This window comes from Thermobia domestica, chromosome 8, assembly GCF_964235325.1.
Source record: "Thermobia domestica chromosome 8, izTheDome1.hap1.1, whole genome shotgun sequence".
In the NCBI taxonomy this organism is placed as follows: Eukaryota; Metazoa; Arthropoda; class Insecta; order Zygentoma; family Lepismatidae; genus Thermobia; species Thermobia domestica.
The window spans coordinates 30,434,165-30,453,331 of NC_137461.1; the positions used below are offsets into that span (position 1 = coordinate 30,434,165).

The following is a 19,167-nucleotide window of genomic DNA, read 5'->3' on the forward strand; positions in this document are numbered from 1 at the left end:
TCGATTTCTCAAGTAGGTGTATTTGATAATCGAGGTCCTTTGTATCTGACAATATCGCATAGAGCATATATTATTTTTATTCCACTTCTGTTCCCGCTTAATAAGTGTTGAATGGCTTTAATCACAGCCTTCCCTGTCCTATAGTATCTGCCGTCAATGTCTTCCACAGAGATGTAGGAAACTTCGTAGAATAATCTCTTCAGCTCGTTGTCATCTTCTTTTCCTTTTCAGAGGCGGATCTAAAAGATGAATTTTTTTTGGGGGGGGGAGCCAGAATCCAGACTATGTTAGGTACATCATAAGGTTACTATAAACTTCCAAAAAATACATAAATAATAGGTTAAACTATTTTTGTCACTAAAAACTGGGGGCTTAGGCCCCCAGCCCCAGGCTATATCCGCCACTGTTCCTTTTTCCAAATCGACCACCAAAATAGCAAAACTACTGGGGAGTGTGCCTTTGCGTTTCAATTATAGAAGAATCAGTGTGTTTAAACGGCGTGACAAACGTCTTAGCATTTGAAGGCGGCGCTCCAAGTTCCCTTTAAATTCTGCTAGCAAATGAGAGGACAGCGGTATTGCCACGTTTTATTTTGTACACATCCACGTCTATCCAATGCCACCTGATCGCGCTTTAGTTCGTCTGCTTAGCAATAGCCATACCCCTTTACTACTCGGCAACGTCGCGTCAGAGCCTGCGTTTTATTCGTTTAGATGAAATGCCAACATGTTTGTCACAGACTTTAGTTTATACGCCTTCACTGTATCAGTAAAGAGATTTTTTTTTCTTTTTTAACCACCAAGATTTGAACCGTTCCATTACAGAGTATTAACTTCACAGTAGAATTAATGTCAAATATCTCGTTTGTAACAGCGTGTTTACCAGTTTTAGATCTCCAAGCTCCCTGAACATGAGTTTCTCAAGTAAGCAGAAGGTCTTAGTAGAAATCTGATGCAGGTTAATAAGGAACGAGGCATGTTTTCGGGAACCTTTGATCGCCATCAGTGTTTCAATATGTGAAGCCTGACGTCATAGTTAATTTGATTATGCCTAGGTCCAGTCCAACGTTGCTCCAACTATTGCAACACTCCATAGAATAATGCTGACATTTTGTATTGTGGTGAGTTACCAGTGGAATTAAGTGCTGCATGTATACTGAAAAGTTGTTTCTCCATTACTTAAGTGATGGTTAAATGAAATGAAATCTTTTAGTTTAACGTCTCACGATTATGCCCGTTAGGCTACGGGTGACGCATATTAAGGCAAGTGAGTGATAATGGGAGAATTGGTAGAATGAAAATGTGGGAGGAAACATGAGTAACACGGGAAAACTCACGCACACCATGTTGGGCCGGGTCGGGATCGAACCAGGGACCCCACACGTCAGAAGGAAGTAATCTACCACTGAACTACCTTGCCCCAACTTAAATGATGGTACTAAAACCTGTGACAAACATCTTGGCATTTCAGCTAAACGAATAAAACGCAAGGGGTGTGGCTATGGCTAAGCAGACGAACTACAGCGCAATCAGGTGGCAGAGGATAGACGGGATGTGTACAAAATAAACGTGGCAATACCGCTGGCCTCTCATTTGCTAGCAGCATTTAAAGGGAACTTGGGAAGCGCCGCCTTCAAATGCCAAGATGTTTGTCACGCCGTTTAATTTGCTGAGAAACTGGTCTCTGAGTGGAACAATGCTGTAGTACAGGAATATACTACAGATTTTCTCAGTTTTTCTTGAATTCACTAAAATACGCCACACATCATTATTTGGTGAAATGCTTTAATCGCTTTAAACTCTCTCCTACGTATCCCGATGCAACATGACGTTTCTTGAAAAAAGCAATAGAGTTACTGACAAGTATCGAAGAACTCTTTTAGTTCAGGAATTGATTCCACTGCTCTAACAATAGCCTAGTGTACCAATGAGAGCACGGGTCACTGGGTCATCTAAATCACGACTTTTGATAGGATATGGGTCTCACTTCTCAGACGGACTTGGTGACCCAGACACCTGAAAGTAACCGATATATCAATTCTACAGAATTACTGAAGTATTTTAAAATGAATTAATAATGACCAACTCATGTTAAAATATTTACGTGTTCGATTCCCGATGTGACGTTTTTTATTCAATGTATTATGACAAATAATTCAAATATAATTTTACGTTTAGTCATTTTTCCATACTGGAAAATAAATACAGTAACTCTGAACACAGACAATGCAACAAGATTTAACAAAGCACTGTTCAGTCTCAACAGCATTTCTCATATCGTACACGATTAACAGAGTGCATGTTTCGGTTAGAGTGCATGTTTCGTGCAGGAGATCCAGGTCCCAGTGGAAGGTCATGTTGTTCGGATCCTGCTGCTAACTTGTAGGTAAACATCTCATATGGCCTCGGGGCTGAAACAGATACTAAACCCTAATCTATCAAACAAGTTTTATAGGCTCGCCCGATTCAACTCTGACATCCGTTACAAGAAAATCGTGTTTTCCTTTTCTGTGATTAAGATTTTAGGATTTAGGATTTAGATTTCTGGGCTTTCGGCATCTAAGGCCATTTAGCCCGTCACGTTTGAGGGATGACGTCCCTCAGCGAGCACATTATCCGGGGAAAGGGAAGGAAGGAAGCGGCCTGAGACCTATAAGTTAGGTACAACCCCGGCATTTGCCTGGTGTGAATAAGGAAAACCTCATTCAGCGTGGCCGGCCTCAAAAAGCGTTTTACACTTTTTCGACCGAGTACCCCCATCGGGAATCGAACCCGGGTCCGCTTGCACCGAAGGCAAGAACCTTAGCGAGCGAGAGCAGGGCCACAGTTTTTTGTGGTTTAAGAGTTTACACTTTAATAGTGCTTTGACACTCATAAACACGTATAACAAAATAGAAATAAAATGACATTTTACTGACAAGGGAACCTTCCGAAAATGATAGTTGCAGTGAAAGATATGGCTTATGCCAATTGAAAGAGCTGTAACAGAAATGAGCATTCCCAAAAAATTAGCTGCCCATAGCAATAGGTTCAAGAAATATAAGGGGTGAAAGTTCGGGAAACAGCAAGGTTGGACAAGGGGGAAAAGTGCAAATTCCGCAAAAAAGGGGGGGCACGGCAAAATACAATTCTGGCAAGTGATGTACAGAAAGAGGCTTGCCACAATATGGAACAAATGGAGGCCACCAGTAGGGTTAACAGTGTTGCCAACTGTAATAAAAGTACATGTTTTGCAAAGAGCACTATATGAATTGAGTGCAATATTCAGTGTCATGTAGAACATAAGATATGGTGTGTATAATCAGTGGTACAATCTAACAAAAGACAATAGAAAAAAACAGAAGTTTCCTGCATACTTGGTGCTTTATGTTTTGTTCATTCTAATATGCACAGCTCGTGATTAAATGTGGCGCATTATGGCCAACTTCGTCTTTTCCGTATTTTTCGTACTTCTGTTTTTTCTATTCTCTTTTGTTAGATTGTACCATTGATTATACACACCATATCTTATGTTCTACATGACACTGAATATTGTTCTACGTGACACTCACTACATATAGTCCTCTTTGCAAAACATGTACTTTTCATTGCAGTTGGTAACACTGTTAACCCCAGTGGTGGCCTCCATTTGTTCCCTATTGTGGAAAGTCTCTTTCTGTACATCACTTGTCAGCATTGTATTTTGCCGTCTTCCCCTCTTTTGCGGAATTTGCACTTTTCCCCTTTGTCCAACCTTGCTGCTTCCCGAACTTCCACCTCTTATATTTCTTGAACCTATTGCTATGGGCAGCTAATTTTTGGGGAATGCTCATCTCTCTTACAGCTCTTTCAATTGGCATAGGCCATATCTTTCGCTGCAACTATCATTTTCGGAAGGTTCCCTTGTGAGAAAAGAGAGAGTTTTGCTTGTTTAAATTACATTAGCAGTTTTACATATTCTCCTTGTGTATAATGATATTTCGTTGTCTTCGGGTCATAGCGGGCCTGTCTGGGCGACTCCGAATCTGTGTAAGTCACCGGGTTACGGATCTGTCCGGGTTACAGGGTCTGGAAGGATGCGCATGTATGCACAAACTTCGAGACCTATTCTATCATTACTATCTCTATTACTCAACTCGTAAAAATTACAAATTACAAATGTCTAAAGAACCAAAATTATATATAGGCTTATCATATTATAATATTATATTAATATATATTTAATATTATAATATGATATAATATTATATTAAATATTGAGCGTTACAAGGCTCAATTTCATTTTTTAATTCAAAAGTAGTAGAAAGTATCAAAACCAAAATTAAAAAATGTGGTATTTACCGGTAATACAAGGACATTGTTCTTTCCATAGAGAAGAGTTGCTCTGCTATTTTGATGTAAGGATTCTACGTAATCCTTGGCTGATATTGGAACACTACGATGACTTTCTTCCGAGCTAACAGCGTGAAGACTTCTTCGAAACTGAAAAAAAAAGAAAACACATGTATATTACATATTATGTATTTATTTTATCTAGCACTAAGAAGCTACAAGTTTACAATATGTATATTTAAAGTATGAAGATTGACTTAATTAGGATGAAGCTGACGAGAAAATTTATCTCGACATATACAGGGTTTATAACGAAATGTAATCTTATAGACTGTATAAAGCTGACTATTTGTCTGTTTGTTCCGTATACAATTTCACACCGTTGAGTTTTCGCACATTTCTGCAGGGAAGAGATCGTGGTCTATTTAAAATTTTAAAAATATATATCTCAACTTTATATTTACTGACAGAAAACGTATATTAGATATATATCGAGTGTTCCAAAAATGGAGCTCACGGACAACAGAGCGCTATCCTTCAGATCAAAATAAAGTGAAAATGCTATATAATACTGTAGTATATCGTCCGAGACCTCCTTCAGCCGCTATGAGAGATCAAAACTTTTACTATGTAGCAACATCGTAGATTAAGTTTGTACCACTAGTATTGCTCCACGAATCCATGAAGCAGTTACAACGAAAGTTACGCTAATAATTGCTAGTGTCAACGTCTTGCTATCTGAAAAGAATGGATGTAACTATTCGACGGACTGGTAGATCTACTCTTTGGTTCGTTATTTGCGACGTTCACAATGAACCGAAAGATATACAATTATATATATCTTTCACTTTCTTTTGACTTGTAGAATATAGCTCTGTGGTCCATGGGCGCCATTTTTAGAACACCCAATATATCAGGGTGGTCCTTATTTATAGACTTCCGAGTTTCTTTGAGTCTCACTCCCTGAAATTATTCCATATCAGATCAAACTCATTCGTGAAAAAAAAAAAAAAAAAAAAAACTCAATTGAATAATAATAGTGCCTTAAGCAACCTCAAATTTTCAATTCATTTACAGTTTACAATATGAGGCAAGGGTACGAATTTTTATGAGAATCAGCTCTGATAATATTTTTTTTAAAATTAATAATCTAATACTACATTTTCTCATTTACATCAATTACTCATTGGCTTAAGAGTCCACACTAAAATTTCAGGATATCGTGAAATACACTTAACAAAAGAAAATATTAAGGATAAGGAGTCATAGTAAGCCAGGGGCGGATCCAGGACGGACTTCTGGGAGGGGCGGTGGGTTTTAATACTGGTACTTAGAGTTACTTTTAAGAGCTCCGAACTCTGGAATGAGTTTTATTTATATATATAAAATAAGAAAGTTTCCTCTTCTTAGGGGGAGGAACGATCTCCCCGATCTCCCCCCTGGATCCGCCACTGTAGTAAGCTATCGTCACTTGCGACCAAAATTGAAGTCGCACGACATGGGATCCTCAAAGTGCATTATTGTAAGAGCGAATCCAGGGGGGGGGCGATCGGGGCAATTGCCCCCCCAGAAGAGAAAACTTTCTTATTATATATATATATATATATATATATATATATTTAAACAAAACCCATCCCAGAGTTTGGAGCTGTTAAAAGTGGCTCTAAGTAGCACCGTTCCCCCCTCAGAAGTCTGTCCTAGGATCCGCCCCTGCATTATTGGGTATCCGACATGGAGGCTCACTAGATATCTGTATCATGACCAATATGTTCATCGAATGTGTCAACTAAATATAGACAAGAAACATGGATGTCTATTGGACATTTTGTGCATTCCATCGATACCAAGTTGACATCTACTGAACATTTATGAACGTCTAATCACATTTCATGAATATTAAATACGAGAAGTAATCAGAAAGTAAGGTTACAAAGCCTGGAGTGGAACGTGTATATATTATTTCATACAACCAACAGATGGCGCACTCATTAGGTTGTTTTTCGACATGTCTCCATATCGGTTGAGGTCCTTGCATTGTGGGATGAGTTTGAAGATTCTCTCCTGGTAAAAATCCTGTCCTTGCGTGTTCAGCCACATTGCCACGAAGTGTTTCACCTTCTCGTCACTAATGCTAGGTCCCCAAGTTAAAATTTCCCTCAAGAATGCTCAAGAATTCCCTTTTTAAGATAAAATTTCCCTAATTTTCGTTCACTATATGCATGTCATTGTTTAAAGGGAGCATTACTGCATATCTATAGATTATTATACTGTGCTCATATCTCAACAACTTATACTTGTGCCTTTGATCTTCTATTAATACTTCAATGTTATTCTGTATAATGACATCCTCAAGCCAGGTTCCGGAAGGCTTGTGAAAAAAAAGAAATTTTGTCACTTTATGAGTGGGATTCTGAAAAGAATGCCACGGGCTTTCGTCATATTGCCGCAGTACTTACTAACAAAATTTGTTGAAAAGTTAAATTTCCCTACATTTTATCTCATATTCGTAAAATCTCCCTTTTTCCCTTCCTTAAAAAAACTTCGCTACATCTCCCTACGCCGCGGGAAATTACCCTCAAACTAGCATCACTGCTTCTCGTTTGAAGCGAAGCGATAGCCTCCTAGGTCCTCCTTCAAGTACGGGAACAGGTGAAAGTCGCAAATTCTGCCATCAGATACCGTAACGCGATCTTCCTGTTTCCTAAATCAGCTTCTCCACGTGAGCTGTGCTCAAATCTCCCGTGTTGGATCGGCCACTGCGCTCCTTGTCGGTGACGTTTTCTCTACCAGCCACAAATTTTCGACAGCATTCTGTGACAGGCTGACGAGACATTACAGTTTCTCCATAAACCTCTACCAGCTGCCGGTGAATTGCAGCCGCGGTTACATGTTTGGACTACAGAAATCTAATAACTAAGCCGACTTCCAAGCGACCAGTTTTCCAAACGAGTCGCCATTTGTGTTTACATACAACTAACGCCGTAGATGGCTAAAACTCTGCACAGTTGCCAACTCCATGTATTAAAATTACCGCACACTTCTCCTTCCTCTTCAACAGATGACAGTCCAGAAATATCGGTCTTGTAACCTTAGTTTCTGAACCTCCCTCGTAGTTAACATAAACTATATCGTCCTTCTATTGTGGTCTAAATCGTCTACCACCCCTAGCAATCTAATATATTTAGGAATATTTGATGCATAGCGGCAGAGGGTCCAATCACCTAAGTTTATATAGTTTCAGAATATTACGACTTTTGTATTTATGTTAATATGTATATCGTTATTTTTCTTTGATATCTTATAGCAGAGGGCGAGAGGTTTAAAACTCCAGATATCCCTTATGTGTTACATCTATTGCTATGTATAAATGATATGAAAATTTCAAACGCATTTGTATCTATTGTATAAGGGGAAATTTAGATCTTTTTTTGTAGCTATAAAAGTGAAGATGGCTCATTCTGTATATCAACAATTCATAAGGTAAAAAGAATGTTGCTACTTACGTTAAGTGCTGGCCGTCTACAGGTAGGTGGCGTGGAATGACCACTAGAAATTCTATGCCGTTGTACTAATTCATCTGCTGGAGGATCCGTCCAAAAATGATCCTGGGTTTTTGTTTTCGAATAATCTAATGCACAGGGTCCAACTAAATAGACAAAAACCAAGTATAAACAAATGTCAAATAGTAAACAAGTCATGTGTAAAACAGGAAATAAAAAAGAAATCATTCATGAGTAAATTTATCGATACATTTTCCAGAATTATTGAATTCATTATACGAGGGTAAATCAAAAATTATCTGCAATGTAGCTATAACTTCTATTGCATTGTTTATACTGACCTCTATCCTCGTTTATTTCATCGTTATGTTGTTGTGGTCATGCTATGAAAATTTCATTCTAAATCCTCTATTTGTCTTCCTTTTGTTGTAGATAGATCATGGCCGCTCCATTAGAAGTTTCCACCAAAGAGGAATATCGAGCAATGATCCGGTTCTTTGTGGTCGGAAGGTGTACAGGAACCATGCCTAATTTCCAGACGATGTACCACTTCATCGGTAGTCTCTCGTCTTTCTAACAGAACCATGTCAGGTGCTCGCTCAATGTTGTCATAATGTGTGGCCGTAGATGGTCGTCCGGCTCCTTCCTCGTGCGTAAAGCCACATTGTCACGTTAGAAGAACTTGCAGCTGTCATAAAAAAATCTTGAAACCCTACCATATTTCACCGTGTACACATAGTCTTGAAAGGGTCACAAAACATTTTTTTTTCATCTTGCAAGGAGTTGAACGATGCGCAACTTTCTGAGACGTCTTGCTTGCTACCTGCTATCGCCCTCCCGCTGACACAAAAGAAAAACCAGTTTCACTACTTCCGAAACAACGGATTCTTTTGGGCAGGGAGGGAAAGTGCGCCAAAATACACGTTTTTAATGAGGAGGTTCACTATTTGTCCACTAGAGTGCAGAGATGCATGTGTATAGAAACCTTTCTTGCCTTCAAGAAGTTGTAACATGTAAAGAATAAATAGAAAGATCGGGTTACAAGATTTTTCTGACAGCTACAAGTTCTTCTAACGTGACAATGTGGCTTAATACTTGTGCCTCAATTTCTGACTGTTTCAATCCATTCGTAGACACTCCGTTCCGGCAAGACATTGTTCCCGTATTGTGGAGAAAATCTATGATGGATTGAGTCCCTGATACACCTTCCGACCACAAAAACCGGATCACTGTTCGTTGTTTCTCTTTGGTGCAAATTTCTAATAGGTGACCATGATTTATCTGCAACAAAAGGAGGACAAATAGAGGATTTAGGATCAAACTTTCACAACATGACCACAACAGCATAAACGAGGACAGAAGAAGAGTTACAGCTACATTGCAGATAATTTTTGAGTTACCCTCACATAATTACAAGCCGTGTACAAGTACCAGCACAATTTTGCAATAAATACTGAATATTTCACGCGTGAACATTCACGAAATCAAGAAAATTTACAAACAGGGATTTGTTCGGATTCCATGTTAAACTGTAGGCCCATGTATTATATGTTCTCGGTGATGAACGGGATGAACTCCTAATTAATACAATCCAAGCTACACGAATTTGTTACTGATTTTAAACACTTGAGGCGTTCTCCGGAAAAAGAGCCTATAGGCAAAATGATGGTTTTGAGAAAAACGCAAGTGAAAGTTTGTATTACTTCTCCTGAATAGATTTGTGAAGTGAAACATGAATTGCAAAACGTACTGATATACTTAGCACTCGCAGAAATTATGTAGCTAACATGTTTTCGGATACATATACTATTTCAACAGATAAAAAGATAATCGATACCCTACCCAATAGGCCCTTTTTTCCAAAGAACACAAGATGCCGTGCGCAAAAATCAAAATAAACCAGAAAAAGATGTGTTCAAATGTATTATGAATGGAAGGAAAATATATATCTGTGCGGGCCAATAGTTATTTAAGGGCGTATAGTGAAAATGATGGGTTTGAGAGAAACGCAATGAAATGTTGTGTCAGCTGTATCTAACAGAACTTTAGAGCAAGACAAGACTTCAATATCTTTTCATATAGTGAACATTGTAACAGAATACAATGTCATGTAGTAGTGCGCAAAGTGTCCTGTTTCCATAGAACACAAAATAAATATTGAAAAATTTTAATACTACGCAATATACGATGTGGACAAAACTAAAAGAATATAATGAAAAATAAAGCGCTGGATACAAAACACATTAACGTGGAATTTGCCTGAATTCCCTGCATAATACATTGAAGCCAGTCCGTATCTGTCGGTGACAGGAAAACGAGAAGATCTATACAACATCTGATTTAAAAATCTTTCTATCTATAGCTCTTCGTCTTTGCGACTATACAGTTTTCCAATTTGACGTTTTCGTTTCTGTACCTCACGCTTGATACTTTCTTTTTAGAATTCAGTTCGCGTCTATTCATTTCTTTACCACTATCCACTACCAGTTGCATAAAACTAGTATAGCAATACAGATACAGTTCTAGCAATGCTTCCAACACGCTCACTGTCCAAATATTAGTGCAGTAATGGTGATACAAATACACGCATAACTTCGCACAGTGTTGTCAGATTAGTGAGCCCATAGGTCCTTTTTCCGGAGAATGCCTCACTTGTTTCCTAAATTACTATCGAAATTAAAACACCTACTAATTGTTAAATTATATATATATATATATATATATATATATATATATATATATATATATATATATATATATATATATCGGGTGTTGCAAAGTAAGTGTTTACAACTTTTGGGAGATGACTCCTGCCACTAAGACAAGAAAAAAGTTCTCTTGAACTTTCGGCTTTCGGACATAGTTTCGGATCTACAAGGTGCCGAAAGCGTGGGAAAATGACTTTCGGACGCCAATAGTTCGGAAACTATCCAACGTAAAGAGGGCGGGTAAAAAATTCACTGAAGAAGTCATACCTGCTGTATTGAATTTTGCATGTTTCACAATCCTACCATGCACGCGCAAGGGATTCCCCAAAGGAACGTAGGGAGTCCCGGATAATCTGCCAAATGAAAATTGGTCTAAATGGATATGAATTGATAGGGTTTCTACCAGGTAACAATAATTCGTTTGTATTAACTCGATATCTGGAACAAATACAAAATGACAGACACCTTCATTCCCGTTGTGTGTGGTTGCATAATCGCCAGGTACGGATGCTGGCCAACAGTGACGTTCTGAGTATTAAGTGTAGCGAATTAGTACTCAAATGCAGTAGAAAGACATCTGAGAACAACAGAACAACAGATGAAGCAGGGTGATTCACATGTGTGGAAACACGTAAAGAAAAATGCCCAGAAATGCACCCATACTAAGTAAACATGAGTTCAAAGCGTCGGAAATGTAAGGAATAGCATCAAGAATATGAAATCCATTGCCAATTCACCAATAATATTCCATCCATCCGATGCAATATGATCTGCACAGTTGCATACCAATAAGGATGCAACAACTGAGGCCAAGTTGAAATTGTGTAAGGGAACTCACTAAGAAACTGGGTAAACTAAATGAATGTCACTAGTGGGATCACATGATCGATATTGAAATGTGGCCAATATGTCTGTTGATATCAACATGTAGGTAATGGACAAATGTCAACATGTCCCACTAGTACCACTCGCACGATACGTCCCAGCCCGGCTGAATTATATGCAATGTTTATGTGCGCAATTTTCCTGATATATTTACGAATATACAAGCTTTACAGCTAGATAACAAAGAGTATATATGCCCGTTCAGTTAAAAAATAGTGACAGTTATGATAAGTTCATGTCTATGGCTCCAGACATATTATACCAGACCTATATGGCATGACAAAAAGCAATCTCAAAACCATATCAATAAACACACCAGGCACGAAAACAATACGTGCTTTCTAAACATTTGAAGACAACAAATGAACTTACATAAGTTAAGATTCTACATTCTTCAAGAAATAACACGAAAATTGAAAATGTAAATCAATCTTTAAAAATACCTAATGTAATTCATTGACCCACAAAGAAAGAGATAAGGATCATCCCGTGCTATAATAAGCAGCTATACTACGTACTACGTCTGCTTCTCGCAAACTAGTGATATTTAGCGAGCGTTGTATATACATACCAAATACAGACGCGACACTTATCTTTTATATTAGTATATGACAGCACTGTAAATGTGTGTGATTCCCATCTCAGAAATACCGCTCATTTCTATACACACACACACAAAGAACGCAGTTTACAAGAAAAGTGAATCTCTGGCTTTTGCCACGTATAATGCCATTATATATCACCTTTCGTCCTCACAACGGCAGAAATTTTAGTTTCGTAAATTAAAAGAGAAACAACTTCATGCAGGGCATGAAATAACAAGAAATATGTAGTAATAACTAAAAGTTTCTCCCATTGAGGACGAGAGTCTCAGAAATGTTTTTGTTTACGCTTTCTGTGGTTAATCAAATTCTGCTTCCATTACTTGCGTACTAATTTTCATGCGACTAGATAAAGTCACAGTATGGGCAAAACCGGTTTTTAAAAAATAAAAACCGGAAGCCGGTTTCTAGAAAAACCGAAATCCGAAAATCCGACATTTCGGTTTTCTGCAAAAACCGGTTCGATTTTACGCCGAAACCATTTTCAGTTTTCTCCAAAAACGGTTCGGTTTTTCAATGAAATCGGTTTCGATTTTCTCCAAAAGCGGTTCAGTTTTCTAAAAAAAAGATTCGGTTTTCACCGAAACTAAAAACCGAAAACTGTTTTGGAAACACACAAAACTATTTCTGTGGAAACGGAATTGGTTTCCGGAGAATAACGAAACACTATTCTGATGAGAAATAGTGGTTTTGGAAGAACTAGTTTTGGAAAAACTGAAACCTGTTTCGATGAAAAACTGAACCGATTTTGAAGAAAACCGAAACCGGATTCGGTAAAAAGCGTACCGGTTTTGAAGAATACCGAAACCGGATTCGGTGAAAAAACCGAAGCAGTTTTGGAAAACCGATAACCGGTTTCGGCCAAAAACAGGGTTTTGAAAAATTTCAAAAACCGGTTTCGGTTTTCCTAAAAAAAACAGAAACCGAAAAACCGGTTTATGTGTACATCACTAGTTTGTACACAATACTTTGGTTGTTGGAACCATAAGAGATGAGAAATAACCATATCCTCATGCTAAATAAAATGTGCCACAACAAGAATGCCTAATTTACGGTAATTAACATTAATTGATTGTTAAAAATCCGTAACTATTGTTGGAATATTATTAAATACGACAAGTCAAAAAGTAAGGGAATTTTCGAGAAAAGATACATTTATTCTAATGACACAAAACCTTAACCTGAGCTCTTCCTCTAATGAAATACGCTGAACCATAACTGATATGTGAAGTATTGGCGATTTCGTTCACTGTCATTCCTCTGTTTTCCATCATCATACCCTCAACGACTTTCAAATTGTCCTCAGCCGTTGACATTGATGGCCTGCCCGATCTTTCTTCATCACATAAAGAAATTCTTCCCTGTTTGAAACGCTCTATCCATTCGTAGATCTTGCTTCGCGGTAGACATCTGTCACCATATTGCGCTTGCATTCTACGAATAATTTCCTCCTTGGTGCAGATCAACAATGGAGCTGTTATGTTTAACGGTCTGCTATACTTCAACTCCAGCGGGAATAAGAGTGACACGTTGCATAGAAATGTTGCAGAGACACTAATTCAGCGCTGGATACTAGCAGTGTTATCAGACTCTAGCGCAAGAAATTGCAAGTCCATTTATTTTTTGACTTCTCCTCGTATGTAGCTACAAGTGTAGTATAATTTACAAAGTACACTTTGGTATCTATGCTATGCACTGAGTATTAATCCAATGTATACGCTGATTAATAATCCAATGTATATGCAACTTTATCAGCAGTTTTCGTAAACTCATAAGCATTTCCGAAATAAACTTCCTCGCGAATTGAAATACATTACAACGAAAACACAGGAACTAAAGTACAAGTGACTGTATACCAAAATCTTTTAATTTGCGTGATTAGCTTTACTTAATGCGGGTCAAGAAACTGCGATAAATTCGAAACTAGTGGGAAAGACAATGGAAAAAGGTTGACATTATGGGTGCATCGAAAATGAATTTACCATTGGATCGTTGATTCAACTGCATTTTGTGGATGATTCACCAATATAATACACATTGCACAAGCGAAAGGAAAAGTTAATACGCACAACTACAGACTATTAGTTTGTTACACATCCATAGACGCCGACTTGAAGAAAATATTGGGGGGTCGAAACAATGATATCATCATTATATTCAGCCCTTTTCTATCAATTGCTTGATGAAGGCCTCCTTTCGCCCCCAAGATCTCGGTTCGATACTCCGCTGTAAAATTCACGTTGCATTGATCTTCACTTGTCATGTGAGTGCTGCCAGTGTTGTTTGAAGTTTCAGTGCCAGTGTTGTTTGAACGGCGTTTTCTATCGAATAAGAAGGCTATTCCTAATATTGAATTAAAAGCATGATGAAGTTTACGACAGAAATTCTTGCTGCTCTTTGTTAATTCTTCCTCGACTGGATTATATTGGGGTGGGGGACGAGGACCCCACCGTTAAATATTGGGGGCCAAAAGTGTCCTGCCTCCCAAAGTTTTGTACATATAACTAGTGGAAAACATACATAAGTTTCTCAGTTGGAAATTGACAATTAAAAAACAAGCGCCATATCACATTCAAAATCATTTTAGAATCTCATTTAAAATGTTTATAAAATCTCATTCTTCGAAATTCCCTTAGTCTCAACGGTAGTTCCTGACTTCTCAAATTCCCTGGCTTTTTACGGTTTCCGAGATTTGTCGTCGTCCCGAATAAAATATTCACACTTCCCTATATCTTCTGAATGCCGGTAATTGTAATTTCATTCGTATTTAGGCTGAAAAACGTCAACCTTGACCACTTTAAAATGTGTTGTAAACGTTGCTGTGATTCACATTAGAGCTATTTTATGAAAATGGTGATTAGATTTCAGTGTTTGTAACTATTGTGCTTATTTCTATTGAGTAAATTGTAAATTAGCCGATAATCATATCCATGGGCGGAGTTAGGAATTGTCTCCTGGAGGGGCAGACCTTTTGTCTGCTGGGGGGCACGTTAAATACAAATGAGAATTGAAGGAACTTATAGGTGGCATTTTTATTTTTTGTCAAAAAGTTGGGGGCAATGCCCCTATTCCCCCCCCCATAGCTCTGCCTATGGTGATATCTATATTTTATTTAAGATTATGATTTCTTGATCAGAGTCATGAAACAAAAAGGTAAGGAGGTTCAAGTCTGTTTCTGAACTCTTCAACTTGCGGGGGCAACATAATCGATTCGCTCGTAATGACATCTGGTGAGCGTTAACCTGAAGCAAAGATGCATTTCTTTCTGCCAATACAGATACAGATTATGATTCTTTTATTGAGTCAATTAAGCCTGTCCATTTGTTCGTTACTTCATGTTTGAACTACTAATGCTTGAAAGTACTAACGCTGTAAACCACTTTTGAAAAGAAGGCGCTCGTTTAATGACAGGACTTTTCATCTATAGGATGTCCTAATACGAACGCCGGATTTAATATGCCCCGAAAAGTACATTTTTAGAAAATGGAAAATATTTTTACATACTTACATCAGGTGCATGTTCCGATTTAAGAATGAAAAACGTTTGTCATATGTCCTTTACGGCTTGCCAGCACTGGACTCTCTCGATGAAATTCATAATCATTTTTTCACACATAAGTCTATCGACGTAACTAACGACATGTTAAATGTCTTCTGTAAGTTCCTGCACTGTTTTGGTTTGTTTCAGTAAACTCTTGATTTCAGGAATTTCCAAAGAAAGTAATCACAAGGAGTGAGCTCACACGACCTTGCTGGGCTGTTTTGATTACCTTTCCGAGCGAGTACTCGGTTGCGGAATTTCTCATGGGGAAAAGTAATTGTCTCATAGAAGGAACTGCAGGTAGCGCCATCTTGTTGGAACTACGTGTGCTCAAGATCAAACTTGACATTCTTATAACGTGTTTAGGAAATATAGCGTATTTTTGGGCATATTAAATCCTGCTTCCTTTTGGGCACTCTTTATTTAACACGAAACGAGATTATTTATCATCTCTTATGGTTCCAACAACCGAATTATGCTGCACGAGCTGTGATTTTATCCAATAAAATGACAATTAGTACGCAAGTAATGGGAGCACAATTTTGTTAACCGTAGAAGGCGTAAAAATCACGTTTCTGAAGCGTCTCGTGCTCAATGGAAGAAGCTCTTAATTATTACTATTTCTTGTTACTTAATGTCCTGCGTGAAGTTGTATCTCTTTTAATTTACAAAACTAAAATTTCTGCAGTTGTGAGGACGAAACATGATACATAATTATATTATAATACGTGGTAAAAGCCGATTTATTTTTCTTATAAACTGCATTTTTGTATGTGTGTGTATGTGCGTGGAAATTAGTGGTATTTCTGAAATGGGAATCAGACACATTTACAGTGCTGCCATGTACTGATGGAAAAGACAAGTTTCGCGTCTGTATGTGGTTTGTACAATGCTCGCTAGATGTCACTAGCATGCGAGATGCGGACATAATACGTAGAACAGTAGCTTATGGCACTTGATGCTCTTTAGCTCTTGCTTTGTGTATCAATGGGTTAGATTAGATGTTTTTAAATAAAAATTGATTCAGATTTTTATTGTTTTAGTGTTACTTTTTTCTTTTTCAAAAACGTGAACTTGTGACACGTTTTGAAGTTTGTTGTCTTAAAATGTTTGGTAAGCTTGTATTGTTTTCACCCCTACTGGGTTCATTGATACTGATTTTGATATTGCGTTTTGTCATGTCAACACAACGCTCATTATATTCGCATACTACTTTGTACTTATGACAAAATCTCTCCCTGCTGGTTTAGTGGTCATTGATGCACGCTGTTCCGGATTCAATTCCTGGTGAAAGAGCACTGACCGTATTACAGTAGTTTGGGTTCCACTTTAACTTTTACACAATAGTTTGAATTGAATTTATATTTGAATTAAGATTCTTTAGAGAATCGTGGAATTTATTGGTACAGGTAAATTCTAATTTCCTAGTAGCTTTAGATTAAATGGGACTGCAATCCACCATTGTCATCGTCCGTTATTATGTGTGGTTGTTAATAAGTATTCCCCCCGTCTATTATTCTTTGTCTCGGTTTATTTTGATGGTGCAAAAACATGTAAGAAAGACATTTTAGCAATATAAATCCCAGATAACCTTCTAACAGATAATACGAAATAATAATAACAACAACAACAACAACAATAATAATAATAATAATAATAATAATAATAATAATAATAATAATAAGGTATTAAGGTATTCGTAAACTTACCTAAAAGAGAACTAAGTATAGATCCGTAATCTGGATCCGCTACTAACGAGTCCTTTTCATAGTATTTGCTGCAAGTAGATAAATTAAAAACCATAAATTATGTTGTTATTAAGAAATAAGATGAATACCATTATAAAACATATTAAGAATAACTGATATCAACTGCGGACGAACAAAACTAAGCTCTAACTGCCACAGTCGATTAATAACCAAAATTGTGGTATCTGAATCCAGCAGAGTAATTTAAGTACGATTGTACGGGACTACATTCATTTATTACATAAAATTGGGGTGAAATACAGCGTGTTTCAAAGAGGAGATCCAATTTGAATACACATTACATATGGACAACCACACAGAGTACAGGAATAAAACTTTCTAGAAAAGCGGTTCTAGAATCTTTTATATCCTAGGCGAAAAACATATCTGCTCCTCCATAATCTCCTTCTTCCCCAAACCCAAACCAAAGTGAAGCGTTGTCACTACTAACATTTTCACCACATCATCACATTGTTACCATTTTTTAAGCATTAAATAAAATAAAACTTACTCTCAATGTCTGTTTCTACGGTATTAATATGTAATCTATAAGCCAATTATTTTTTAAAAATATTTTTATTGCTGTGTCGCTTGGAATGAAATTTTACTAATATAACCACACGCTACATGAAATTAAAGTTTCATTGTAATGTAAACCATATCGATAACCAGTGTAAATATAAAACTAAAGATGGTTGAAATTGTTTCTAAAAAGATTCCATAGGAAACGTGATTAGTGACTGCAATGTATCCAAAAATTTAATTTTTGACTGTTTAAGGAAATCAAAAGTTGAGAGCTTTGTGTTTTGAACAATTTATACGTTAATAATTAGACTAAACTAGTAATAGAAAATTTATACTTATATATAATTTTTGATTGGAGTAGCTTATCACAGAAAAATCAGATCTATTTGCACCCGCGTTAAAACTGTAATTCTTGAAGTAGGGCTTCAGACCTTAAGTTTCCACTGACTACGTTATGTCGAAACTTTAGTTCAGTGACATTTCTGCGAGCATCTGGAGTCTGGATATTCAGATAATGCAGAAGATCTTTTTTAGTCATAGAATGAACAGTGGGAACACGGAAACGTTCTATGGCCAGATAGATGTTCCCTCGCTCCATGACCAGTAATCGATTTTGGGTGATCTCGCTTTTCATTAACTTCTTCTTCCTAAATATGTAGGGTGTTGGCGCAAGTACGTTTTGGCTAATGTTGATAAACCGCACGTTAAAATAAAAGCCTGCATTACCCTAAATATTTCCGCCCTAGGCACCTGCCTAGGTTGTCTATATAGACGAGACAGCCCAGATACACTTCTTCCGTGTCACCTTCTGTAATAATTTGAGTAATAATAATTTTTTAAAAAATCTGAAGTTTTAATTGAATTCTTACGTTATACATACATTCTATATTGTAATTTTGGTCCACTATCCATCTTTCCTCGAAAAGGTGCCATTCAAGTGATGCCTTGACTCCGAAGTGTAGTACATGTTTCTATTGGAAGAAATTTGTCTCGTGAAATGAAATGTTTCAGTTTAACGTCCTTCGATTACCCTTTTAGGCTAAGGGAGACGATGACTTAGGCAAGTGAATGACGATGGAAGAATTGGTGGAATGAGAATGGGGAAGAACAAATGAGCACTCCGAGAAAATCAACAACAAACTTACTTGGCTGGGAATCGAACAAGGGATCCCATGAACCAGAGATAAGCGATCTACCACTGAGCCACCGTGCTTCCAATAAATTCGTCTCGTCTCCCATCTCGTCTCGTCCCATGATGAAACGCGTAAAACACATAGAAGCTCTCATATTTTAATAGTACTATCCTGCCGGAAATCCAGCTAGATCACGTTTTTTTAAAAACAGTTTG

The 19,167-nt window shown here is 37.4% G+C and overlaps 1 protein-coding gene across 3 annotated transcripts in view; it reads right to left on the bottom strand.

Annotated features, from left to right (window-relative positions):
* Positions 1-19,167, bottom strand: part of LOC145692823 (small G protein signaling modulator 1-like) — a 564,802-nt gene that overhangs the window by 110,396 nt on the left and 435,239 nt on the right. For all 3 annotated transcript variants that reach the window (XM_081768318.1, XM_081768320.1, XM_081768317.1), the window contains exons 6-8: positions 17,256-17,323; positions 7,814-7,956; positions 4,320-4,460 (exon numbers count right to left, since the gene is read on the bottom strand). In XM_081768318.1, coding sequence (XP_081624444.1) covers positions 4,320-4,460; positions 7,814-7,956; positions 17,256-17,323 — 352 coding nt within the window. The remainder of the gene's footprint in view (positions 1-4,319; positions 4,461-7,813; positions 7,957-17,255; positions 17,324-19,167) is intronic.